The 27,852-nt window shown below is 38.7% G+C and overlaps 2 protein-coding genes across 3 annotated transcripts; one reads left to right on the top strand and one right to left on the bottom strand.

The window, feature by feature from the left end:
• Nucleotides 1–1,305: 1,305 nt before the first annotated feature.
• LOC143877916 (Leucine-rich receptor-like protein kinase family protein) lies at nucleotides 1,306–12,581 on the top strand. The gene is made up of 27 exons (XM_077380231.1): nucleotides 1,306–1,753; nucleotides 2,703–2,841; nucleotides 3,032–3,103; nucleotides 3,275–3,346; nucleotides 3,550–3,621; nucleotides 3,714–3,785; nucleotides 3,868–3,939; nucleotides 4,103–4,174; nucleotides 4,274–4,345; nucleotides 4,434–4,502; nucleotides 4,681–4,752; nucleotides 5,197–5,268; nucleotides 5,492–5,563; nucleotides 5,650–5,721; nucleotides 5,832–5,903; nucleotides 5,991–6,062; nucleotides 7,387–7,458; nucleotides 7,531–7,602; nucleotides 7,680–7,751; nucleotides 7,859–7,930; nucleotides 8,048–8,116; nucleotides 8,225–8,296; nucleotides 8,546–8,619; nucleotides 9,009–9,137; nucleotides 9,292–9,639; nucleotides 10,334–10,704; nucleotides 11,737–12,581. The coding sequence occupies exons 1-27, from the start codon at nucleotides 1,675–1,677 to the stop codon at nucleotides 12,097–12,099; spliced, it is 2,937 nt and encodes a 978-aa protein (XP_077236346.1). The 5' UTR covers nucleotides 1,306–1,674; the 3' UTR covers nucleotides 12,100–12,581.
• Nucleotides 12,582–14,505: 1,924 nt separating this feature from the next.
• Nucleotides 14,506–26,540, bottom strand: ORG4 (OBP3-responsive protein 4 (ORG4)). Of its 2 annotated transcripts, XM_077380233.1 has the most exons (6): nucleotides 26,391–26,540; nucleotides 26,079–26,240; nucleotides 21,761–21,913; nucleotides 15,758–15,933; nucleotides 14,988–15,109; nucleotides 14,506–14,909 (listed from the first exon to the last, which is right to left on the bottom strand). In XM_077380233.1, the coding sequence occupies exons 2-5, from the start codon at nucleotides 26,214–26,216 to the stop codon at nucleotides 15,013–15,015; spliced, it is 564 nt and encodes a 187-aa protein (XP_077236348.1). In that variant the 5' UTR covers nucleotides 26,217–26,240; nucleotides 26,391–26,540; the 3' UTR covers nucleotides 14,506–14,909; nucleotides 14,988–15,012. The 2 variants fall into 2 exon arrangements, with proteins under 2 accessions (XP_077236348.1, XP_077236347.1); XM_077380232.1 differs by lacking the exon at nucleotides 26,391–26,540 and having other exon boundaries at nucleotides 26,079–26,345.
• Nucleotides 26,541–27,852: the final 1,312 nt, after the last annotated feature.

Below are 27,852 nucleotides of genomic sequence, written 5' to 3' on the forward strand. Positions count from 1 at the left end.
GTCATTCCTACTATGTAGAATTGATATGCTTTGTGCAAGTGATGCGGCCCACTCATAAAATGATCCAACATGTTCATTTGTTGGGCCACAACGTAAATAGGCAGTACCCTCTCATTCATCTCGATAGTATGATTGTAACCCTCCTATCTATAAAGGAAAGGTGTCTAAAATGTGCAGTCCCTCTGAAGATCGAAGGGTTAGGAACTTCCCAAGGAAATGAGCATACTAAAAGCCCAGGTTTCCTCACAGAGACGGGAAGCTTTGAAATCCAACATATGGGATTTGCTAAGGTCCATCGCAAAAGGTATGTCGTGGCACAGTTCTCCACTCACGAGGTGGCTGGTATGAGGTGGGACAGACCAACAATTCTCCATTCACGATGTGGCTGGTCTGAGGTGGTACAGACCAACCGTGAAATGCCTTTTGCGATGGACGCTAGCAATTCCCCCAATATATATATAAGACTATTATCGTTGTATGAAAATCAGAATCTTTTCCAGTTTTGGTATAATTGTTGTAGAAAGGGTTGTGATCCTAGAGAAATTATATGGTGCCCGATGGTCATGTCCAGCTATGTTTGATCGAACAACAGGCTCTTATAAAATGGGCTGCTGTTGGATCAAACATTAAGGGGCCGTTTGGATACGCGGATTTTAGAATCTAGGTTTTTAGTTTGAAAACAATATAAAAGAGGGTTCATGATCAAGCTGTTGTATGCTGTCCTGACTGCGTTTCTTGGATTTTAAGTAAGAAATTCAGGTTTTAAAAATCTCTCGTGCGTCTTAAGATTTCTAAAACCTGAATATATAAGAGGTCCTGCTACTCTCTTACTATCGTAAAGAAGGTAAAAAACGACAGCCGGTCCACTTCTTCTTTTGTCTCTTGCCTACAATTTTGAAGAAATCCCAGATTCTAAAATCCGCGTATCCAAACGGCCCCTAAGGGTGGTACTGCCCACAAGGGACTATGGAGTATGGACATGATTTGTTCCTAAAATAGAAGTATTATCATAATATGAAAAGGTTACTACACCATTTCAAAAAGTGAAAAGGTTACAACTATGGACATGATTTTTTTGGGCACAACCTATTTCAGGTGTGGCCCATCGAATGGGGACGTTCTGGATCATCCTATCGTGTAAGCCGTACAGTACTTTTTGAAAAAAATACTGAGAGTCTGAGACAATATAGAAACTCGTGGTGGCGATTAATCGGGGACTGAAGCGGTTAAAAGAGGGTGAGTAGAACAAGGTGAACCCAAATAATTTCAGTCCTCTTTCCCTGAAAAGGACTTGTAGTACTTAGTAGCTGCTCTCCCTGCAACATGCAGAAGAGAGAGAAACAGAGAGAGAGAGGGAGGATAATGGCGGAGTGTGGAGAGAGAATTATTTCCATGGTAAAGTTAAAAACCCCTCTGCCACGTTCTGCTCCAAAACCTGCAACCACACATCCCTCTCTTATTTCCTTCTCTCTTTTATCTCTCTCTCCTTCTCCTTCGAAGAGAGAGAAAGAGGACTGCCCCGCGCGTCAGATGGATGTGACGGAACAGCTGCCCTGACTTCTTCTTTCCAGAGTATGGAATGCTTCACCCCTTTCCTTCTCTTTCTCTCTCTTTTCACTCGGAAAATATTCCGGTCTCGGTGAAATACGACTGAGAGTCTGTAGAGGGAAAGTGATGGCATTTTTTCTTAGGATTTTGTTTCTCCTTGTTTTTCTTGGAGCTTTGAGGTTTCAACTTGCTGAGTCGGACGATGGTAAGTGTATCTTTGAAGCTTTTCTATTTTGTCTTTGTTTTTTGAAATCTTCTCTTCTTCTTCTTCTTCTTTTTTTAAAGTAAACCTGTGACTTAGTGTTATATAGATGATGAATTGCTCGTTTATGTCGTGTTATGTTAGGTTTTTTGCCTTTTGTTTACTGTTTTAAAGAGTCTTTTCAGTTTTATTTTATTTTATTCTCTTTCTTTTTTTTTTGTCGGCCGAGTTGGATAATGTTGTTTTAGTTACCAAGAAATGTCTAATTTTAACTTCATTTCTCTCGCTCTCTTCATTTCGTTGTTATCTGTTCCTCGTGTTAAATGCAAGTTACTAAGTAAACATCGGTGGTAATCTTTTGTTTCTTCTCTTTGTTACTAAGTAAACCCCACTTAGTCAAAAAATGATTCAAATCAAGACTCGTTCAGAGTTAATGAAACAATTAGGTTTCTGTAGAATCTAAGCCCCTGTTTGGATTTCAAGAAAAAACATTTCTTATGGAAAAAAAAATGCTTTCCATGATTTAGAGAAAAAAATGTTATGATTTTGGTAAAACTAGAAGGATATTATCTTATTATCATAAATTGAAGGTCTCTCTAGGTAAAAATTCATAGGGTTGGTGTGAGTTTATCTTTTTTCGTGTGTAAAAATAGTAGGAAATTTTAGAAATATTTTTCCTTTCCAAACTGTTTCAAAGAATTCCAACAATCCAAAGAGGGAACAAGAGGAAATTAATTGAATTGCTTGATCAAGTGCTTAATAACATGACAGATCAGCCAACAGCATAAGCTTTGTAACTTTGACAGCTTGGATCAGTGTGTGTCAGAGTTTTGAGTTGACTCGGACTTGGGCCCTGATTGAGATGTAGTCGAGTTTGAAGTTTTTAATTCTTAGTACTAATTCTGATGACCCACAATTATTCTATGAAACATCTATTCTTGATCCTTTTCAGGAGTAACACTTTTGGAGATCAAGAAGTCTTTCCGCGATGTGGATAATGTTTTATATGACTGGATTGATGCTGCTTCATCGGATTATTGTTCATGGAGAGGGGTGACATGTGACAATATGACATTTGATGTCATTGCACTGTAAGATTTTCTTTATGTAATTTCGCATTTTGAACGATAAGTTATGTAATTTCTTTGCCACGCTAGAGACTGGAGACTAGCTCTACCAATTACCAAATGCATGTTTTTCGATAATATGCTAGGCACCTCATTTTTCTACAATGGGAAATTTTTTTATATTTTGCATTGCTATTCCTTTTTCTCAATGCAGCAATCTGTCAGGCTTAAACCTTGGTGGTGAAATCTCACCTGCAATAGGAGATCTAAAAGGCCTACTCTCTATGTATGCTTCTTCTACTTTTCTAGTTTCAGTTTTGGTTTTTCTACAATTGCCTTTGCCCTGCGTCAAAGTATGCAGATAATGTTAATATGGATGTTTTGGTTACCCTTATATTTTTGTTTGCTAATGTTGGATTCAAATTTGACAACATTTCTTGATTCTCTCTTTGTGCAGCGACCTTAGGGGAAATCATCTCTCAGGACAGATCCCAGATGAGATAGGTGATTGTTCGTCATTGAAAACCTTGTAAGTCTTATGCAGTACAGAAAATTATGGTTGTGAAATTGGCCGCATAGTGTCTAGGCTATGGTGATTGATCGCATTTTAGTTCTTTATTGTAGAACTTAATTGAGATTGGGTTTTGAAGAGTTTGTTTTCCTTTGGCAGAATGGCCTAAAACAAGAAATTGACTTGCTAATGCTTTCCACTTTTATGGTCTTTTGCCTCAGGGATTTTTCCTTTAATGACATCTATGGCGATATACCATTTTCAATTTCTAAGTTGAAGCAACTAGAATCCCTGTAAGCTGCTTTCTATGTGATGCGTACCACACTTAAAGTTGTTTATCTTCTTGGGTTTTCGCTATATACATGCACATTGATTGGCCATTCAGGATTTTGAAAAACAACCAGTTGATGGGACCCATTCCGTCTACCTTGTCTCAGATACCCAACTTAAAAATCTTGTAAGTCTCTCTATTTTTTCCTCACCTTCTACGGATCCTGCTTAAAAATGATAGCTTTTGACAATGCCAAAACCTAATGCAGGGATCTCGCCCAGAATAGCATGAGTGGGGACATACCTAGGCTTATTTACTGGAATGAAGTCCTGCAGTATCTGTGAGTAGTCCAGACTTACATGTTTGCGTGTGTGTGTAAATTTCTATTCGATTTTTGTATTTTCTCTACTTTTCTATTTCTCCTTCCCAAGGAGAATATTTGCACCTGCATGACTCATAAAGTACAATGTTTAGTGGTCCCTAAAACAAGTCTTGCAATTCAGGGGGTTGCGGGGGAACAATTTGGTTGGCACTCTCTCTCCGGATATGTGTCAATTGACTGGGTTGTGGTATTTGTGAGTTCTCAGTCTTTTGCCTCCAGCATTGAATTAATCTGTGTGCCCATTTGTCACATATTTGCCTAATTCCTGATTCCCAACTACCACCTCTTGCAGTGATGTAAGAAACAACAGCTTGACTGGGAGCATTCCTCAAAACATTGGCAATTGTACCGGTTTCCAGGTTTTGTACGTATACTGTCCAACTGCAAATAGCTAAACTTGTGAGTTGTAAAAGTGAACATGATTTAATTGTGGCTATTTTTCTAATTGGCAGGGACTTGTCTTACAATCAGCTCACTGGAGAGATTCCATTCAACATTGGGTTTCTGCAAGTAGCTACACTGTATGTGGCCCATGCCTTAAAGTCATTTTGTAAAAAAAAAAAAGCATAGATTTGGATCTAGATGGCTTGCTTGATGTTCTTTTGAAGTTTCATTGCATAATTGTTGCTTACTTACAAGTGTCCTCTTGCTATTTTGAATCCTAATGTTGGCAATTTGTCATTTTGTATGACTACTTAGATCTCTGCAAGGAAACCAGCTGTCAGGGCAAATACCACCTGTGATCGGTCTGATGCAGGCACTTGCCGTGCTGTAAGCACTGTGAATTTACGATTCTTGGAACTTAAATAATTATGACATGAAATTTACACCAGAAGCAATTTTTTTAATTATTTAAATTTTAAGGTATTAAGAGGGTGGGCCTTGGCGCAGCGGTAAGGTTGCTCCATTGTGACCTGGTGGTCACAGGTTTGAGTCACAGAAACAGCCTCTCTGCAAAGCAGGGGTAAGGCTGCGTACATCTAGCCCTCCCCGGACCCCGCAATGGCGGGATCCTCGTGCATTGGGCCGCCCTTTTTTTATTTAAATTTTTAGGTATTAATATCCCACTGACACTTTTAAAGGAGTTAATGCAACCCCCTCCCCTCTTGCAAAAAAAAAAGGTTTAAATATCTAACCCCCTTTCAGGGTCTTCTCCATTATCAGTTCCCTTTGAGATGGAAATTTGATTTGATCTTCTTTGTGCTCTTAATGCAGGGATCTAAGCTGCAACCTACTGAGTGGATCTATTCCTCCAATTTTGGGCAACTTGACTTACACAGAGAAACTGTAAGTCTGTGGTTTCTGGCAACACTGTGCTGTTATTGATGATTTCATTTTGATAGGAGATTCATTTTATTTCTTTATCAACTTTGGACTTTTTTTTAGTTGCAAATAATGGTGCGGGTGCAACATGGTGTCAAAGAGTGTCCTATTTACAGTTCTACTTTCAACATTACCTAATACATTGATGAAACAAATTGTGCTGATGGGAATCTCTCTAAATACACAGGTATTTACACGGTAATAAGCTCACGGGTTCAATTCCCTCGGAGCTTGGCAACATGACTAAACTTCACTATCTGTAAGGAACAAATCTTTGCCATTTTCCTGTTTTGGACTTAGCATAAGCAATGCTGCTTTAATTCCGATACATAAATGCTTGTGCAGGGAACTAAATGATAATCAGCTGACTGGGGATATTCCACCAGAACTTGGGAAGCTCACTGATTTGTTTGACTTGTAAATTCTCTTTAGAGCTTCCCTGGGTTGTTTTACTTATTTCATTCATCTACTACTGGGGGGAAGTGAAGACCTTTTATCCAACCAATTTACTGACACAAGTCTTACAGGAATGTTGCTAGTAACAATCTTGAGGGACATATACCTGAAAATTTGAGCTCATGTGTCAATCTCAATAGTCTGTAAGCATTCAACCTTTGCTATGTTGATCAGTTATATGGTTCATGCATTTACTTAATGCTGTGATTGATCTATTGATTTGGTTTCAGCAATGCATATGGCAATAGGTTGAATGGAACCATTCCACGGGCATTTGAAATGCTTGAGAGCATGACATATTTGTAAGTCCTTGTGTCATGCAAAATTATCTTCCATTAAATTTGGATTCCTCCTTTTCATGTATATGACATGGCATCTAATGGATGCCTAGTTGTATATGATTTAGATGCATGGGTTATATGATTCAGTTACTTTTAGAAATGATCTTTGGTTTATATTGGCCAACATTGGAAAGTTTTTGTACAGTTGCAAAATCTTTCAGAAATTCTGCTTTAAAATGTTGAACATTGTGAGCATGAAAGTTATAGGCAGATCCATAAAAACAGTTATTGACCTAGAAACCACACACAACTTCCTTAGGTTAAGATTAAGACACTACGATAAAATCCCTATTGTATTTTCTCAACATTGTTGTGCATGTATTTGCATTTGTCCAGTCTAGGCATATTAGCTGCAGAGACATGAAATAGTCTGTTGATTATTTATTACATGCATGGGTTTGCATCAGAAACACCCCTTGTACTGTTACCCCCATCGATCACCTAAGAAGGGGCAACTTTTTTAAACATGCATTTTCAGGAATGTGCATACTAGAAATTCCAAGCTGAACTTTCCAACTCAAGTCCGCAGTAGGACATGGAGCACATGTTGGCTTAGGTGAGATTTTATCGATAGGTAGGCCTCATTGTGGTTCTTGACTGTCCAAAACTATCACGGACCAAACAATGCTAACCATGCTATTGATGTCCTACTGCAATGAATGGTTTAAATTAGTTTTAAACTCAGGCGTGAGCACGAACTTGGCCAAGGTAGATAGGAGTTGACTAGGGCAAGTCGATGAGCGATGCGATAAACTTTTTGTCAACTCAGACGAGTCAAATGAGTTTTTGGTTGGCTTGATCGACAAAACTCAGCCTTGGAACAGAACTTGGCCAAGGTCAAAGGGAGTACTTGAGTGAGGCTAATTTTGCATTTACTGACCCAAGTCAAATGAGTTTTTGGTTCACATTCAATGCATGATTCTCTAGAAATGAGCCGCTACTATTGTCCAGTCAGGATGGTTTTTCTTGACTGCCTACTATCCACTATGGGGGCCATCCATTTGTATGGTCCCACCCAATCCAACATGTGGCACATATCCTGTTGGAGTGCTTGGTTTGGGTGCTTTAGCTTAGCATTTCTATGCGTATTAATATTCTCATTAATCATAAAATGTGCAATTTTCATCTTTTTTATAGTTTCAATTTTATTTTTTCAAATTAGCAAATTTTTTATTTTGCAACATTTCTTTGTCTGTACTGAGTTGGTTTGTTTACTTATGAATGTTGGGTATAGGCCGAGTCCCTCTTATGCCAATAATTGATTGTGTTTTTCTTGCTTTGCCAGGAACTTGTCATCAAACCATCTTACAGGTGTAATCCCCATCGAGCTGTCCCGAATCGGGAATTTGGATACCCTGTAAGTGCCAACAGCTCACGGAATTTTAGTTTGTCCATTGACTTTCCACTGAATGATGAGAAACTTTTTCAGAGACATTTCGAATAACAAGATTAGCGGTTCAATCCCTGCTTCCATTGGTGACTTGGAACATCTTCTGAAATTGTGAGTTTTGTTATTGGTTACTCCTGCCTTCTGAAATTGTCAGCTTCCTTATTGATATCCTTTTCTGTTGTCTTTAGAAATTTGAGCAACAATTATCTAGTTGGTTATGTCCCAACAGAATTCGGAAATTTAAGGAGTGTCATGGATATGTAAGTAATTCTCACCGGAAGTTAGAATTACTAATGCTAATAATATGAAATGTTATATATTTTTTCAACACTGAAGACCATGTGTTTTTGGCGATTGTTCTTCATAGAGACATGTCAAGTAATCACCTATCAGGCCCTATTCCCGAGGAACTTGGTCAGCTCCAAAATCTATTCTCACTGTAAGTTCCTGTTTTTTCTTATTTATATAAAAAGAATGTTCAAACTATTTTCCTTTGCTTGATTTTGAATTTATACTGACCAATTTTCTGTAAACTTTGGATGCTATATTGTGGCAGGAAACTAGAAAATAATAATTTGTCAGGGGATGTTCTTTCACTAATCAACTGTTTCAGCCTTACTGTCCTGTAAGTTCACTCTACCAGAGTGATGTTTGTTATTCTTCTCCAATAATATTAATTGGTAAATGCTTAGAAAATATATTAACTTGCATATGATTTCATGAATCCAAGCAGAAATTTGTCTTACAACAATCTAGCTGGTGATATTCCCACTGGCAACAATTTCTCAAGGTTCGCTCAAGATAGGTGAGAAGTTGAGATCCTTGTACTTTTTATCACAGATGAAAACTTGACCTCTGGGCGCATTATACTCAGATGCTCAAGAGATGCTCAATACTTATTGGCTTAAATCAATCATGTTTTGAATGGAGATTTGGCTTGCCGACCTCGGAACATCTTTTATTTTTCACGTTATGCTTATGCCAAGTTCATTTAGATCTTTTTATCCTTTTTTCCTAAGATCTTATTTGATCTATGAAACTTTGTTGGATGCAGCTTCTTTGGAAATCCTGGCCTTTGCAGCTATTGGTTCAGTTCTCCATGTCATACATCTCACTCACCTGAGAGAGGTATAACTAAACTGTCATCTTCTATTCTTACAATTTAATACTGTCAGAGTTTGATTACTAGAGCATATGGAAACAATATCCCTCTTTGTTCATAAGTATCAATAAACAGTTGTCATCTTAACATTGTCCCTCCCCATGGAAAGCCCTTGCGTGTCTTATGGCGCGATAATAGCTGTGGTGCCTAGCAGACTAGTTTATCTGGTAGTGGTAAAAGGCTATAAATATCTTTCTCCATTTTTTCGTGTTGGATCTCACGTCTTCCACTTTGCCATTTTAGTGGAAAAAACATATTGTTTTTGAAAGTCATATTGTAGACATTTCATCAATTTTTCAGTATAAGAAGAAACTGAGTAATTTTTTTATCCCTTTTCTCCCGGAAATGCGTGCAGCACCAATCTCTAAAGCAGCTATTCTCGCAATTGCTTTAGGCTCCCTTGCAATCCTCCTCATGATTTTAGTGGCAGCATGTCGACCGCATAATCCAACTTATATTCCAGAAGGATCCCCAAACAAACCTGGTGAGTTCACATCTATTTTCATTATTTTTATGGACATCATTCATCTTTCATCATTCTAACGTATGGAATAAAACCTCAGGTTAGATTTTCAAAATTTTGGATGTCATTTTAGTTCTGTCCACAGAATATTATGGTCCTAATATATTTGTTGCAGTTAGCAATATCCCACCCAAACTGGTGATCCTCCACATGAACATGGCCCTACATGTGTATGATGACATCATGAGGATGACTGAGAATTTGAGCGAGAAGTACATAATTGGGTATGGTGCATCAAGCACAGTGTACAGGTGTCTTCTGAAGAACTGCAAACCTGTGGCCATCAAGAGGCTTTATTCTCACCACCCGCAATGCCTAAAGGAATTCGAGACGGAGCTGGAGACAGTTGGGAGCATCAAGCATCGTAATCTAGTTAGCCTGCAAGGATACTCGTTATCTCCTGCTGGAAACCTTCTCTTCTATGACTACATGGAAAATGGCAGCCTCTGGGACCTCCTACACGGCAAGTTGGCATTTCTCGAACTGTTTCTGCGCACACACTGATATATATGTATGTATGTATGTCTAGAGATACTGAGGTACATATAGAAAATTTTCAGTGTATAGCGTAAACAGTGATAAGAGATCAGTTCATTTCTTGAGAAGGTGCCGGACCCTCCTGTCTGTTACAATTGCGAGTACATTGTTTAATGATTGCATATGCTACACACTGGTGCTGTGAACATGGATGGAAGTACCTTGTGTTGTATGCATGTGGGTGTGGTTGCTATTAGGGGTGCAATTTGGGTTGGGTCGGGTTAAGCTTTTGTTAGAAGTTGATTTGGAATCAACCTGAGCACGACCCCTATTTTTTAGCAAAAGCTCAACCCGAATTACACAAAATCGACCCAAATTGCACCCTTAGTTGCTATGGTTTGGGCTATTCCGATTTCTCCCATTCTATGCATTAGCTTTAGTTTTACTAGTTCCCTTTTGCTTATTTATTTGCAAGCACCATCTTCTGTTTAAAAACTCCTAGATTCAAACTTGTATGTGCTTAGTCATGCATGTATTCTATATTGCATCATTCCAGTAAGTCTTTCCCCAATGGATCAGCTAAATTTAAAGCCATTGACATCTCATCTTAGTTGAGAATTTGGGATACCCAATCACTGTTAAATTGCTCAAATCTACTCTTACCTTGCCTTCTTTAACAGGACCATCAAAGAAGAAGAAACTTGATTGGGACACACGCTTGCAGATAGCTTTGGGTGCTGCTCATGGATTGACGTATCTCCACCACGACTGTAGCCCTCGTATAATCCACCGAGATGTGAAATCATCAAATATACTCTTGGATAAGGACTTTGAGGCTCATCTCACCGACTTTGGCATAGCGAAGAGCCTTTGCTTGTCTAAGACTCACACTTCTACTTACCTCATGGGCACAATCGGCTATATAGATCCTGAATATGCTCGAACCTCCCGCCTCAACGAAAAGTCCGATGTTTATAGCTATGGAGTCGTGCTGCTCGAGCTATTGACTGGAAAGAAAGCAGTCGACAACGAATCCAATCTCCATCAGCTGGTAAATTTCCTCCCCAAGTTTAAGACTAGATCCAATTTAATTTTAATTTTTTTCTAAGCACAGATTAGTCATTTTACCACTTGCAGCTAGGGGTGCCACTCAGGTCGATTTTTCGGAATTTGGGTTGAGCTTTTGCCATAAAACAAGTATGGGTTCAGTTTGATTCCAATTCATTTTTTATCAAAAGCTCAACCCAACCCAAAGACCATTTACAGATCTAGTTTGATAAATTTAGGAATTCCACTAATCTTGAATGTTTTTTTTAAATGGTAAAATAATTCATTAAAAGGAGAACCGAGAAAGTCCTCAAAGGATCATACAAGGATAAAATATAAAGAAATCAAAGGAAAAAGTACTGACTCAGGGAGGGAGGAAATCAAACCATTCCAAACCCACCCTAGACACCCCATCCCTCGCTAGAGAGTCTGCATCAGAATTAGCAGATCTCCTTACGTGTCTAAAAGCAATAGAAGAACCTATTGTTAAGTCTGCGATTTCATCAAAGAAGACCAAAACCTCCAAGGGGGAGCCGCTGAACCCGACAGCCACCCCTCCATATTTTTAGAATCTCCCTCCACTATTGTCTTGTTCAACAAATTCCTATCCAATTTTTTAATTCCTTGATACGCCGCTTTAACCTCCGCCTCAGAGGAATCCCCAACTTCAATAGGGCCAGAAAAGGACCGTAAGACCGTTCCAGAAGCATCCCTACAAAGCCCTCCAATACCAGCTGGCCCCGGGTTGCCCAAACTAGAGCCGTCAAAATTAATCTTTAGGAGGTCCACAGGGGGTGGCTCCCAATGTTCAATGGATTTAGGTCTAAATTCACTGATCTTGAATGTTGTTGCATAAGAATCAATCAGTTCTTATATAGGAGCGCACTTAGATGAGAAACATGGTTACCTCATTTAACACACTTGTTCAATCTTACCTCCGAGATGATCCAACAGTGTGATCTCACATTTTAACTATCTCACATCTAACTATAACAAACCTTTCTAACCAATACAACTATTACTTGATTGACCACAGATCCTCTCAAAGACGGCCAACAACACAGTAATGGAGACCGTCGATCCAGAAATCTCTGCCACTTGTAAGGAACTGACGGTGGTAAAGAAGGTATTTCAGCTTGCCCTACTCTGTACAAAGAAACAGTCCTCCGAGCGTCCGACAATGCACGAGGTGACACGTGTCCTCGAGTGCCTGGTACTAGCCGGAGCACCAAAGCTGGCGGTGCCTCTGCCATTGCCTCCGGCGGTGCCGAGCTACATAGATGAGTACGCAAACCTCAAGAACAAACCCAATGTGGTAACGTGCGCCACCTTGAGTAGCACCTCAGATGCCAATCTCTTTCTCAAATTTGGAGAGGTAATATCTCAGAACACAGTGTGATTGAGATCCCACACCTTACCTGCATGAAAATTATAGAGAAGCCTTCACCTTCACCATCTCTTTTATTACGGGTCATAATTTATTAGTAACAGAGATGGGGGAAGGCTCTTACTAATAAGTTTCAAGCTCGAGGTTCTTCTCAGTGCGCTCACAATTCACGTGTGTAGTTTTGTGTACAAAAGTAGAAAGAACATCATCAACAGTTTCATTGCAGTTTCGAATCCGACGTGGAATTTGTGGGCCCTATTTGGGTGTGAGGGTACGATGTCCTAACTGTATTGGGGCCCACTTTTGGGGCAATAAAAATCTTTAGTGAGCTGGAAGTTCTACAGCTGTTTGTTTCTTTGTAATTTTCCTTTTTCAAGTGTAGTCGTTGTCTTTTAATTATGTACACTGCCAGGACCTGCTGGAAGGACAGCCAGTCAGATGCTGCCACGTGTTGATACTTTTATGGTAATGGGCCCATATTTCATTTGCCTTTTCGTGAAAAAAGTCAGGAAGCATTTGTTGCAAAAAATGAGCATTCCGCTGCAGGGGTCAAAAGAATCGAATGCTACCTTAGATTGATCTAAGCCGTTTATCTTTGAGGACTCTCCTTAGATCTCCAATGGCCTTAAAATCAAGCCAACCATGCAATTAGAACATCAGATAGGCCTTGTTTGACAGTTATTATTGGGAAATGATTTTAGCACTCCACACCATTGATATGTTGCGAAAGCCTCATGTCCTTTTGTTTTTAATTGGCATTGTCATAGCTTTTGGGGGAACTGTAACTCTGTACATAACCTTCTGACACCACTTTTTAACGCTGGAAGACGGAAGCTTTTGCCACATATCAAAAGAGTGGAGTGCGAAAATCATTTCCCTTATTAGAACATGGCCTACCATGATTTAGTTTTGGGCGATGATAAATCCACCCCCTTTCTGCCTGTTTCTCTCTCTAACCCAGAGGAGAGAGAAAGACACATTGGGGGTCGATTTATCTTGCCCTTTATTTTTACTGGGTAAATATTAGTTTGCCAAGTGAGAAGGGTCGAAAGTTGGGGAGACGTAATATTAAAAGGGTGATGATATTTTCACTCTCCTGCCGTACTTGCACACCCTCTTATAATGTGATTTGACATAAAGTTGCCCACTTTTCACTTCAAATCAGGTTACAAGTGGGTGTGCACGTAATGCAGGAGGGTGAAAATATCATCTCCCTATTTAAAAATGAAACTCTACTTTGTGTAGAGCTTTTCATTTCCTCACTCATGTCCTCTCAACTCTCTAAGTCTCTTCCTCTCCCACCACTGGAAAAACTAATATTCCATGGTTGCCGAACATGGCCATTTCCGTGTTCCATGAAAAAACAAACACATTCGTAAAGGCTGCTATTGAATGACCGGTTACATTTTTTTTTAACCATCCAAAATGGGATCGAAGATGAACGGTTTGGATCCATCAAATGTGTGACCTACTAACAGCACATTGTATTACATTAAGGTTGTGGCCTACTGAAGCATACCTCGGGGGAGACTGGGAGAGCACTTGCTCTGCTACATTGTACTATCGGTGTATAAGCCTACAGTCAGTAATGCTGTATGATTTCCTAATTCACTATGACTTCATATTGATTGTCTTTTTGATAAATCCTGCGTTAGTGTTGCTAAAAACTGACTTAATGTAGGGTAAATGGTAGTATAAATGAACAAGGAATTTGAATTTAATAAGGGGAAGTGAACTCATAAAAGGCAATAAAAAAGAACACTTCATACTCGAGTTTCTTGCTTAAAGTTTTTTTTATCAAGAGCCGTCTAGAGGGATTTTGAGCGGGTATAGTATTTACTAGCCATACATCATTTCTAAAACTATTATAACCCTTGTTTACAAAGAGGAAAATGATTGTGAGCTTGAAGCTCATATAGCTATATGAGCTTGAGAGCCCAAACACAAGTGGGCACACATTGTTAGGATGATCCAAAGCATTCATTTGAAAGGCCCTTACATAGATAGGGTGTGTACAAAAAATCAGCTCCATAGGATCATCCTAACCCATCCAAAAGTGGAGGGCAAAATGTACAGACACCGTTTGCCACAAATCTGCCCATTTTTGCCCTCCGCTTTTGGAGGGGTTAGGATGATCCAATGGAGCTGACTTTTGGTACCCACCCTATCTATGATGGGGCCTTGCAAATGAATGGTTTGGATCACCACAAAAAATGTGGGACCCATGTGTTTGGGCCCTCAAGCTCATATAAGCTATATGAGCTTCAAGCTCACAATCATTTTCCTCGTTTACAAATGATCATATTGAACTTCAAAACTAATATTTGCACTTTGTAGATATTTTAGAGGTTTTTAGAGTTGAAAAGTTTAATTTTCTTTTAAAAAGTTCAAGTGTAATTTGGAAGAAAGAAAAAAAGATTCTGCAGTATATAATAGTCTATTGATAAAAAAAATGATTTGAGCACCCTTCTATATTATTTTTTTCAAATTAAACACACGGCGTCACAGCCCTTTTTCTCACATAAATAGAAGACACTGAGAGGAAGACCAAAGAAAACCCACTCACACATAATGCTTGATTTCTAAGCATATCTTGAAAGAAATCATAGATACTGCTGGTTGAGACTACAGATATCATGTACATCTGCTAATCCCTTTGTGTTTGTTCTGAAGGTTGATTGTGTAATTTGCTCCAAGTAAATGAACTAAGCCATGATGACAGTCATCATACCTTTGACAATTTGAGGCTCCAACGTTTGTTTTAGCTAGTAATCAGCATTTTCTTCTATTTGTTTAGCATTTTTCTGGGGCTGAATTAGTAGCTTCAAAAGAAGGAAAAGAAATTAGCATTGAGGAAAAGAACTGAAAGGCTTAAAATCAGAGTCAATTGAGAGGCATACCTGATTTCCCTCCAATTAGTAGCTGTCAAGTTGAATGAGTTACAATGGCTTCCACTCTATCTAATGACGCATTCAAGCGCCCACAGTTCATGTTGAAGATCGGTTCTCCAGTTCCCATGGCCCTGTTGAATCCGGACACCAATCATTAACACTCAACAACAACTCCATAAGGACGGGATTCACGTCACAATGACATTGGAAGAGAAACAGTAAGAAATACGGTACTTTAACAAGTTAAATCATGGTTGCATTAATCTTCTACATAAGATGCTGCGGCTCTCCAATTGGGATCTTGAAATTACTGTTGATTCTTCTGATTATAATGTTTTTTAACAAAAAAAACCTCTGGTACCCTTACCACCTTCTGACCTTTCTGATAAGTAAGATGCAATTTGATCATTGTTAAGATGATCATTTTGGCATTTCAGAGAACTCTGAAAAATTGAGGTATTTCAGCATAAAATGTGTCACAAATACAAAAGAAAAAGTTAGTGAGGGGGACTAGAGTGTTTTCATGTCATGAGAATGACGAGTACATTTGGGTGGCCTAATTGCAGATTGATAAGAATAAAAGGTTCTTAACGTTTTTAGAATCATATAAACACAAATTAGAATCAAATATTTAAAGAAAATAATTTAGTTTCTTGTTATGCTTATATCACAAGTGTGGTTGATCAGGATCTATTTCTCTATTAATTATAATATATATCTTTCTTTTATGTAATCCTTTGACAGTGTGCAAACATTATTTAGAAGATAGAGATACTCACCCATGAATCTCAGGAAGGACGTATTCAGCTCTCCAACCAAACCTCAAATCAAACCCTGGGAACAAGCCAATTGATGTTTTGTTCCGAATCTGTGAAACACCATCTCCACCCAAACATGTAGAAAGCTTCCATTTCCATCCAATTGCATTGTGATGGTAATTGTGGCCTATTCCAACCTGCATTGTCACAAGAATAAACCCTCATGTTGATCCCACTTAATGAAAAGAAATGCTAGCCCTAAGTTGCTCATGGGAAAGTTCTATTCCCATTGGTCAATGATAACAGATGGCCCACGTAAGGGGAGTGTCACCGGAATTTCATGGTTATTTACAAAACGACTGTTAGTCTCCTAGAACAACTAAAAACAACCCCTCTTTCACCTCTTTTCAGCGGAAAATAATTTTAAAAAATCTAAGACGAAAAAAGATCAGACTTAGGGTCAGGAGGATGGGAGAGATCGAGTCTGGAGAAGGGTGAGAAGGGTGTTTCTAGAAGCTTTGTGCCTCAACTGGATGAAGAGGAGCCTTTCTCTCTGGCTTTGGGGATCTACCGATCTACGAATAGACTTTTTTCATAATGATCGTAAGTGGAGAACTCTTCTCCTTCAAAATCCATCCTATTTAAATTCTCATTTCCAATGAGAGTGCTTTCGAAGGTGAATTTGCATGGGAGTGCTTTTTATCGAGCATTACAGTGAATCCCATTCAAAAAGACCGACGAGTCCATTTCCTCCTCCTCCATCTACATCAAGTCTCATACAGGGGTTGAGGCTGCACATGAGTTCGTATGAAGAATCCGTACAGGCCCCTTTTGCAAATAACCAGGGAAGACTTGCACACTCTCCTCATGCAGACAATGTGTCATTAATCAATGAGAAATAGAGTTTCCCCACAAAATGCTATATAAATCGCTTCAGGCATGTCTAGTTAAATATACACTTGCGGTATGCCGGTATCTATTGCATTCTTTTATCTAAAATTTACTATCACTTTCAATTGTCCATGTATCCCTCTTTTTAACTTTTAAATTCAATATGAGTACAACAAATTCTTAATGACCGGAAAGAAGAACAGCTGGCAAATAAGCAGTTGAGTTAAAGAATAAGTTGGTGAATAGATGGTTGTTGGCAAACCTGATAGTCGTACAGGACTGGAAATTCCAATAAAAACCACCTTGCAGTTATATGGGGAAAAAGGGCAAACCCTCCATATGAGAACTCGTAAGAACATTTGAAAAGACACTACGCAACCAGTTCCCCAAGATTGATCCTTCAAAATTCAACTTGAGGAAGCCAAGGGAAGGGGGGTTACACTTAGGAATTGCTCTGTCCGACAAAAATCTGCTGAGTCGAGTCTCATCCCAATATCTCTAAAGTAACGATTCAGAGTATCCATGAACCTCCGGGATAACCACCGCCAACTGGGTAATGATGATCATGATCTGTTGTTGTATAGACAGCACTTTCTTCAAAATCCTCAAGTACTCTGCTATTTCTTTCCTCCCAAATAGTCCAAACGACAATTGGCAGCACGAGACCCCGGAGAATCCAAGTCCCCTAGCAAACCACGGGGCAAAGAACCATTGCTCAAGGAGATCCTCAATATGACGAGGAAAAATACAGTCCATCCCAAATCTGCTAAGCAAGAAGGTTTAAATATCTTTAACAATGAAACAATAGATAAAAATGCAATCCATCGACTCGTCGTCTGCCACACATAAGACACAATGGTTAGCGATAAATCGATTATGGCTTCTAAGGTGGTCCACCGTCAAAATTTTATTCAGACAAGCAGTCTAGCAAAAAACGTGAATCTATGAGAAGCATGGTCCTTACCATTACACCAAACAAAGCAATTGCTTATCGAGGCATATCTATCAAAGCCTATCCTGGCCAGATAAGGAAAGTCCACCTTACCATTACATTAAACAAAGCAATTGCCTATCGAGGCATATCTATCTAAGGCAATCCTGGCCAGATTGGGAAAGTCCACCTGGAATGCATTCGGACCACACCAATGATCAATAAAAAATCTAATTCTTTTTCCAGACCCCACAATGAACTGAGATCCCATTTTGGATGTGAAAAAAAAAAATCTTCAGAATATCTCTCCAGGTTTTCATTCCCTTCCATTTTAAACCATCCACATGACGCCATCCCCAAAAGACCGAGTCGTATTTCTCAGAGATCATCGCTCTCCAAAGCAAATTGGTTACTCCCCAAACTTCCGTAGCCATTTCCCAAGTAATACATCATTAACAAGACTGAGTTTTTTTATACCAATCTTGCATTGCCTCTTTTAGGATGACACGCCTCTTCCTAATTGACCAGGCGAAAGGATCTACCATCCTCAGCATCATTTCACAAAAATTCTTTAAGGGCTGCTCTAATCTATTAATCACGGAGATAAGGCATCGAGACAAAGACACATAATATAAAGGAAAATTAGCTAAGACCGCTTTAACCAAAGAAATCCGCCCTCCCAGTGATAAAAAGCTCTTCTTCCAAGGAGAAAACCTCAATCACCGGACCCCAAAGGTTTTGGAAGGTCATCCTATACATAATAATAAAACACCCAAATATGAGTTAGGGATGGATCCCTATCTGCATCCCAAAGTTGAATTTTGATGTGCATGGTTCTAATCAAACTATCAAAGACATGCAGTTTATTTTATATTAAGATGCCCACAAACCATCAACATATCTTTTTAATTCTTTCTTTAGTTATTTTACTGTTTTTATTTTCTGTATATGTTTTATACTTCCCTATTTGCTGTATTCAAGCTGTATTGGTTTGAGATTTTCAAAAATTTCCATATTCTAATTACTGTGCTTAATCCCTTATTTGTATTTGGTGCTATGTAGCCAGGTAAATTTAAAGAAAATCAAAGGTTAAGTACATAGAACATTGAATCCAAGAAAGAAAGTTACTAAACAAATCAGAACAAAAGCCATTTAGCGAAACCCTAAATGAGATTCCAATTGGCTTTCTTTCATATATTCCTTCATTTTGTCAGCATAGCTCAGAGTAACTCTATCAAAGTAGCCATCAAGTTCATCTCCATGAATATGCCAAGTAGAACCGGACCCATGGATGCCGACAGAACCTTGAATTACTCAGTCACTGGCTCTTCCTTTCTCTTGTCAGCGTAGCTTAGAGTAACTCCATCATAGTAGCCATCAAGTTCATCCCCATTCGTAAGCCAAGTAGAACAGGAGCCATGGATACCAACAGAAACTTGAATTACTCAGTCAGTGGCTTGCTTTTTGACTTTTTTGCCATATGGAGAATTTAAAAAGATTTATAAAGCTGTTTTTAAGTATAAGAAAATTTGAACTCGAGGGCGAGTTCTTTTCAAGGGATCTTGGAGGCCATACTGATCACACCACATGAAATCATGCTGATGACAGAAAGAGTGGCGTAGGGACCAAAAGGAACTATTGGGAATGAAATTTGGGGATAAATCATTAAGAAAATTTGAACTCGAGGGCGAGTTCTTTTCAATGGATCTTGGAGGCCATACTGATCACACCACATGAAATCATGCTGACGTCAGAAAGAGTGGCGCGAGTTCTTTTCAAGGGATCTTGGAGGCCATACTGATCACACCACATGAAGTCATGCTGACGTCAGAAAGAGTGGCGTAGGGACCAAAAGGAACTATTGAGAATGAAATTTGGGGATAAATATGATTTTTTCTAATATTTTAAGAGTAATTCAAAATGAGTTTGAAATTGTCTTGGTCTGTTATTAGAATTTGATCACTTTAAGGAGTCTAGTTACAGATTTGTTTTCAACAAGGATTTCTATCAGTATAAGGTTTAGTTTTGGTTAGGCTAAAAATGATAGCTATGGAAATGTTTAAGGCTAAAAATGATAGCTATGGCTTTACAGAGTACACCAAATCGTAATCTCAATGAAGACCAGTCATTCATCTGGTTTAAGCATCATCTATGTCATACACAATAGAAGCTTTTAATATCATGTTGAGCTACTTATTTCAACTACCGAATGCAAGGATACAAAAAATAAAGGGAGAAACGCAAGAACATTTGGAAAAATCCAAGGGCTTCATCAAACTTGAGTGAAGGATCGGTAAAACCAAATAATGCAATTCAATAGTAGCTTTCATGTCATCCAATAATCAAGTAAAAACTAAAAATGAAACCTGCCTCGTGGAAAGGGAAATCAGGTTAATGAAAAAAAGAAATATCAGGTTAAGATAAGATCAATACTGAATATACACCATATCAAAGTATAAATAAAATTATATGGCTTAGCAAATATAAAAGGGCGATGATTTTTTCACCCCCCCCCCCCCCCCCCCCTCAAACAATAGGAGAGATGCGCCCCCTTTTAACATGATTTGACGTCAAAAAGCATTAAAGTTGCCCAGAATTCACGTTACAGGGGCCGCATCCCTCCTCCAGGGGGGTGAAAAAATCATCTCCCATATAAAATGCCTAAACATTACTTTGTAAATTTCTCACTTCATGGAACATACAATTATAGACCAAGGACATAAAGAAACAAAGTTTGGACATCCATAACATGCATTGCTTGGTTCACTTTATAGGTTGAGAACTGAGAAGTAAAAATAAAAGAACAAATCACTGCTTCAATAAAATATGATCCTGTGAAATTAAATTCATACGCATTTTCAATTACTAGAAAAACACATTTTGTGTATACCATCTTAAAGATGACTACTTGAGAGGGTTCTTTCCCAGTTCGTGTGAGTATAAGTCACAAAAAATTTTATCAGGAAGTCATTGGTAAAATGTTACATTGCTAGATTGTAATGCTTCAAACATTTCAAAAAAAACAAAAAAACAAAAATGAGAACAAATCACTGCTTCAATAAAATATGATCCTGTGAAATTAAATTCATACGCATTTTCAATTACTAGAACAACACATTTTGTGTATATCATCTTAAAGATGACTTCTTGAGAGGCTTCTTTCCCAGTTCGTGTGAGTATAAGTCACCAAAAAATTATCAGGAATTCATTGGTAAAATGTTAAATTGCTAGATTGTAATGCTTCAAACATTTAAAAAAAAAATGTCACATTGCCATCTCTTGCTCAGAAAGTAGAAGTCTTTGGAAAAATTACCCCTTCAGCGTTACTCTGGGGTGGTTGAAAGGAACAGGATGACCACATTTTTAAACCTAAGAAATAACCTTCTGATGTGATCCCGTAGCATCTATCTAATGAAAAACCTCATACATAGCTAGTGATAGTCACTCTTCGAGCGACCTTCGGAGGAAGCGATTTGTGATACCATGGAGCAAACCATCTAAAGAAGAGAAGTGTGGCCAAACGGGTCCCACCTCTGTTGAACGCTAAATTTGAACTTCGATCAGTTCTATTGGCAATCAGGGTCCAACAGGAGTCAATGTTACGATTAGAGATAATAACTGGTCTGTAGTCATGGATTTTCTAGGTCCAATCATTGTGGCGGATTTGAACAAAGTGGAAACCTGGGCTTGTTGATTGGAGGTTGAAGGAGTATAGTGGCAAATCCTGATCGACCTTTATGGGTGGAAGGTGATTCGGAAAATTCTATTGCTTGGGCATCTGATAAGTGCCTAGCAGACACATGGTGCTGTGCGAATGACATATCGCAGATTATAGACTTTGCAAGTCAACTCCCTAAAAATAGGATTCATTGGCTACATGTCAATAATTTATATGTAAGTATTGATACTTAGTATTAAAGATAAATAAATATAATAATATGTTAAAAATTAACAATATTTTAATAATTTTGCCCAAAATTAGTAATATATCATGATAAACGACTTAAAATGGTAATTTATCGCAATAAATAGGTGATACAATAAATAAGCCTATACAATGAGCTTTTTATCAGATTAGAGTTATATCTCTATACATAGCGATATATCGGAAACCTTGCGACTATGGTGTCTATGGCCGTATTTTCATGTGTCCTTAAGCATGAGGAGTGACTAGATGGTGGATCGGGCTAAGGGCATCAAACCTGAAGATTAAGGTATTTATTTAGGCGGATCTTTTTTGAGAGAAGCCGTATGTCCCCTTGTATAGGCTCGTACATGAACTTCCACTTCCGATCAGCTGCTAGAGGCTTTAACACCAGCTTTGCCTGGTATTCATTGCCCTGAAAATTATAGAACTGAACCAAAATAATGAGCTCAAAGAACTATCAACTGGAAGGCATACAACTAACATGTGTATGAACATTTGTACAAGTCCTTTCAGAAGAGGTGAAAGAGGCAAAGCATAATGCAGATACCATGCAATGCTATCCCTATAGCAGGTAAAAGACTGACACTAAAAAAGCTTAACAGCTACAGATAAACATCTTCACAGACTTCACTTCTGGCAGGCGTTAAAAATGACTTAAACCAACTCACAGACCACAAAAAAACTTCAGCCTCAAACTTATTTAAACAAATCAAAGACAAAATCTTTCAAAAAATAAGATATACCTTTACCTCGAGAGTCATCTGCTTTGAGTCATGGCTTGTAAAGAACAAAAATGAATAATAGATTAATAGATGTATTAAAAAAAAAAAAACAAATGCATTCCTGTGGCAATTCATTGCATCTCACTATTTTTTATTTTTTATTTTAAATTGACGATTTTATTGATACTATGGAAATTACATTGGGGACCAGGGGTCCCAACTTGCAATACGTAGAATCAATTAAGGATGGCCAGGAGCATACTCCTTAGAACGGCTAAAACCAAAGGAAAAAATCTACTAATTCATCCGCTACGGTGAGGACCACACTTCCATGCGCTGCCAACCTGTCGAGTAACTATTTTACTTCCCTGCCAAAATCTTCATCTAGTATCATAGCCTAGAGTGTCTTCACCACTCCCCCAATAACCATAGCACTACCCCATAGCCGCAATTGAATCGAATCCAACAAAAATGCCATAATGGGGAGCCTCTTAGACAAGGCTTTCCTCAAAACAGACTCGTCATCACCATTTAGATAGTCATTTAGTTTGGTCTTCTAAGCAATTTGTCAAAACCGAAAAAGACTCATCCGTACTATGCTGGATCTAGGACTCTAGCAGATATACAACCCCGGAATCGGGACCAGGACTTCCAGAGAGTCGTTGGTTGCCAACCGCTCCTCCACCAGACGGCAACCCACCGCCTTAATCTGGAACCGTTTTTGTCTCCAACCAGCACATAATCCGATCTCCAAATTCCAGGCGAAATCCCAGAACAAAAGAGTAAGGGAGATCCGACTTCTTAGGGAAGCTGGTCATCCCGGATCCTTAGGGGAAGCCATTCCTACTTTGACACGGAAGCTTTCTTCAATAGTAGAGGGAGGGAGACCTTTTAATAGCAAACCCAAGGGCTCAAGATTACAGGGGCCTTGAGGTCGCCGGAAGCCGATCCGCCGCCAAGGAGGAACCCGGACCCTGAATGGCAGATTCAGGGTTTTCCTCCTAGAGCTCAACCCTAATGGGATAGTACTGGTCACAGATTTTGAGCTTTACACAAGAGTTAGGGAAGAGCCTGCGAGGGGCTAGAATCTTGGCCGAAACGTAGCTCATACAATTCTGATGGTTGCCCTCCATCTTGGTTTCTACAACCTTCCCACAGAGGTCCCCTAACGCCTCCACCGTAGAAACAGCCCAGGCATGCAAAGGGATGCCATAAAAACGAACCCAAAGAGCCTCTTCTCCTTGAATAAATTCCTTGTTCCATGGTGAGAGGAAAAACAAACGGTTATCCAAGGCGGCAGATCCCTTAGCAAGGATTTGTGATGCATGTGATTCTGATTCAAACATAAAGAAAACTTCATCCTTTGCAAGTAAAGAAGGGCAATGTAGCAATGGGAATTCCCAGGACACTTGTGCCCATTTCCAAAGCTCCTGCAAAGTCTCATTATGAATTTTCTTTTTCCCAATCAAGCAGAATCTGAGAGAACCTATTCGCACATCTACTTCCTTACCTGAAATTGATAAAGTTGGAACCGCTAAGTTTTTTTGGCGATAAATTTTACCCGAGTCAGGCCAAAGATTATTATCATCACCCTTAGATTGAACCCTAGATGAGCTTTGGGATTTTGGATGCCGCAGGGAGTTAATCTGCCTTTCCTTGCAGGAAATCGCTTGCTTTGGCTTAAGTGTTTTGGATTGACTCCCCCTTTTGTTATTTAAGCTTTGTTAGTTTGTTTTAATTCTTGCTGTTGTTTTTTCTTTGTCCTTCTGCTCCCCCTACATGTGGGAGTTTCTGTATTGCCTTATCTTGTTGGGTTTGGCTTTTCAAGCTTCATGTATATTTTTTCTTTATCTAATACATCTGCTCGGGGTCTTGCCTAACCCCAGCTTACCCATCCAAAAAAAAAAAAAAACCTAGATGAGCTAGTGCGAGGAACCCATTTTAAGGGTGATCTGGTCGAATGACACCAGCGACAATCAATCCGCCATTTATAGTTTAGGTATTGACAAGGAGAGCAAAACCATGCTCCAAGCCTTTTGTCTTGGACAAGCTTAGGTCTCCCTAACGATACTCCTTCCCCACCCCATGTAGGCAGGAGGGAGGGAATCGATCTAGCCTGTGGACACCTTCTACATCTAAACCTCCATCCAAAGTTATTATAGCGACAAGCAAGGCACTGCCAATCCTCCTCCCTCCTCGCACTATTCCAAGGATGTTTCCTTCCTCCTAACTTTTTGTGCTATGCTGTTTCTTGATCTTTCTATTTTAATTCTAAGAAAAAATGCATCTCACTATTGAAGAACACACATCAGTGATTTGACATATTCGCTAAGCCTGAAGAACGAAATCTGAAACATTAACAACTCAGCTGCCTATTATATCCCACTAAGATGCAACCTTAAAACTCCATATCTTGGAGTGTAAAAAAAGGAAATTCTTCAAATCACCAGTGACTAGCATTCCCACTCCCTGTTGGGTGATAATACCAACACTAAATTTCTGTTCTGTGAAATAACTAGACAAATAGAGTTTGACTGCCACTTCACCCAAGAGAGTGACGCACAATCACATTAAAGTCCTTCATGTATCCACTAAACAATATCCCACTACACCGAATCAAAGTCCATGACACGGGGCAAAAATGTTTTTCTAAATGGGCCCTATAATCATCAGTTGAAAGGGTGGAGCAATCATGAGTATGTCTGTATCTTCTTTGCAGATTAACTTTAACCCATAGTCACCGGAAACTTCCTAGTGGGAGGGAAAGCTCGCTTCCCCGGAAACTTGTTTCGGAAGCTAAGTTCTCCTTGCTTCCCAAATTTAGGGAATATGTTTCCTATTTAGACAATTATGCCTTCCTAAAAGAATATTTTCTCCTTTTGATAATGTTGAAGGGGCATATTTATAAAAAGAGTGCATTTAAAACTTGAAAATTAGTCTTAAGGTTCAAATGAAAATTTTGTTGTTCTTTTTGCAAAAACTTAACAATAAATAAATATGAATAAAACATGTGAAAATGTAAATTCCTAAAATGTGTAATTCTAACTAGTCGTGGAGTATTTTTTTTCTACTTGTAGTCCTTACATATATCAACCCTTTCTCCCAGTCTATTATAATCCTACTCTCTCCATCTCCATGTACTTCTCGTTCGCGTCTAATGAGGCTTATTACATGTTTCATGTTGAGTTTCAATGACGCTTTCCATACACTTTCTCTTTACTTTCTTTAGAGCTTTTCGTTTCCACATTTTTTTTCTCGCTTCCCACTCTGGCAACTATTTAACCACTCAAATAGTTAACTTATTGAGGATATTCATGCATTATTTCCCTTATGTAGCAATCCTTTAAATTCCGAAAGCATGTGTTAGTCTTCGTTATATTACTATAAGAAAATGGAACGCGCTATGTGCTAACATTATTCACGCGCGCTATCAAATTTTCATGAGGTAGAAATAGAGCCTGAGCTTCAAAATGTAAGTTATTTAATAGCTATTGAGAAATTTTAGAAAGAAATATATTTGTGTAATATAGGAATTTATATTTGTAAGGTATTTAATAGTTACCGAAGCTTTCCCATTATATATAGATAATCAAAGTTAATTTCCAGAGACATGTTTATTTTCTCCACATGAGCAGTGATTTTACAATGAAAAAAAAAGAAAAATCAAAACTGATGGGAGAGGAGCAGTCATAAGATGCTATTAAAAGGAACATCAACACCATGATTAGCCGAATCAACGGCAATGAATTTCCTGCCCTATTGAAATTTGATAAGTTTGATTACTAGATTTAAATCAAAGTCACTCCTCAAGAGAGAGAATAATTTGAATCCAATGAATGCACGAAAACAACATTTCACATGAAAAGATACCTCCAAATTGAGTCCGACGCGGAATCCCTCCATCTCTTTTCTAAATTTCAGGAACAATTCGGAGGGGACGAGATTTATGTTGTAAACATCTTCGTTAGAGGCGGATTCTTCATTGAAAGCATTGGAATTTGACGCCATACTGATTTTCAGGCCAAAATTCGACTACAAAGCAATAGCATCACTTATTTTATAACATTATTTACAAAAATAAAAGAAGGTGGTTTATCATAAGCATTATGTGTTCTAGGGCTCAAAATAACGTTGCAAAAACTGACTAATAGCTTCAGAAAGACATATAAGGGGAATACGCACCGTATAATACGAAATACGTAGGAGTAGATACGGTAGGGACTAGAAAGGCCTCTCTCTTACTCTCCGCACTCTTTCTTTTCTCTTCTTATTTACCCCAGGTAATGGTCGGCTTGGAAGCTCTTTTTATCATGGATGGGGACCGCAAATACCAACGTGGAATTGATATTCCCACTCCCTTGCGGGGGAATGAGACTATACTTTTCTTGGAGGCGAATTCTTAAACAGCCACTTCTCCTTCAAATGAACTGTGATAGGCCGCAATGAATTTTCTACTAAATATACGTCTATCTACTACTATATAACTAGAGAAAAAAGGAATTTCTTTTCTTTTTATCTGGGATTCAGCATTGCTCTTTTACCATTAACCCCTTTGTGGATATCTAATATCTATCTCTATGAGAAATTATTTGAGGGTAAAATTGTAATCTACATACGAAAGGGTAACAATTACGGAAAAAAACTACTAAGAATGGGTAAAGACATATGACAATGACAAAAGAACTACTTTATATTACGCATGCAGGACACTTGCAAAATATGGACAGATTCCGAGCACCTAAAGAGGAACAACAATTATGGAAACCTCTATCGATTGGAGGGCTAGGATCTGCCTATATCAATTGGAGGGATAGGATCAACCTATGGAACTGATTTTATGGGCACAACCGATTGATGTTGTGTTCCATCACATGGACGGTTTGGATCAACCAATAACCCTCTATGATCGGAGGGTTCGGATCAACCTGTGAAAATTATTTTTGGGGCACAACTTATATAGGAAGTGGCCCATCTAATGGACAGTTTGGATCATCCTATGGTACGAGCCATACCGTACATTTTAATAAAGTAAGGAGTGCGATCATCAAAATACGGTGAGTAGTGCCATTATAAAATATGGTAGTGAGGACATTAGCACTATATATAATTTGAAATCATCGTTGTTACTTGGATGTTCCCACGCGGGTTGAGTTCAAACCGAATTTGGGTTGGGTCGGGTTAAGCTTTTTCACAAATCGGGTTGGGTTGGGAAAAAGCAACCTGAATTGGAAATCGGGTCAGGTTCCATCTAAAGAAGTTTTGTATGTGTGTTTTTCTTTTTCAACATTGAAATAGTCTCCATAGTCCACAATAGACGGTTTGGATAATCCTATGGTGCGGGCCATACCGTACTTTAATAAAGTGAGGAGTGTGATCATCAAAATATAGTAGTGCGGATACCATTTCCCTTTATTAATTATTAGTCCCTGTTTGGTTTGGATTTTGAGAACCGATTTTGAGTTAAAAACTTATTATTGGTGACTCACTATTGGTTTTCAAAATCCAAAATAACCCGGCTTGAGTTGAGGTGGTCAACAATTGGTACAATATTAAATCTGGTCAACCCGACCCAACCCAACCCAAATTGGAAATCGGGTTGAGGAAATTGCAAATCGGGTTAGGTCGGGTTGAACCCAGTCGGGTG

The sequence above is a fragment of the Tasmannia lanceolata genome, unplaced genomic scaffold (genome assembly GCF_043159265.1).
Source record: "Tasmannia lanceolata isolate RefF3 unplaced genomic scaffold, GAP_Taslan_0.1 ptg000005l, whole genome shotgun sequence".
In the NCBI taxonomy this organism is placed as follows: Eukaryota; Viridiplantae; Streptophyta; class Magnoliopsida; order Canellales; family Winteraceae; genus Tasmannia; species Tasmannia lanceolata.

Coding starts and splice junctions, on each gene's coding strand:
- LOC143877916 (XM_077380231.1), top strand. CDS start 1,675: ATGGCATTTTTTCTTAGGATTTTGTTTCTCCTTGTTTTTCTTGGAGCT. Junction 5,904..5,990: donor TGTGTCAATCTCAATAGTCT/GTAAGCATTCAA, acceptor ATTTGGTTTCAG/CAATGCATATGGCAATAGGT. Junction 9,138..9,291: donor AGGATCCCCAAACAAACCTG/GTGAGTTCACAT, acceptor TATTTGTTGCAG/TTAGCAATATCCCACCCAAA.
- ORG4 (XM_077380233.1), bottom strand. CDS start 26,216: ATGGCGTCAAATTCCAATGCTTTCAATGAAGAATCCGCCTCTAACGAA. Junction 21,914..26,078: donor GCGTCGGACTCAATTTGGAG/GTATCTTTTCAT, acceptor ATTTTGGTTCAG/TTCTATAATTTTCAGGGCAA. Junction 15,934..21,760: donor ATAAATACCTTAATCTTCAG/GTTTGATGCCCT, acceptor GTGACAATGCAG/GTTGGAATAGGCCACAATTA.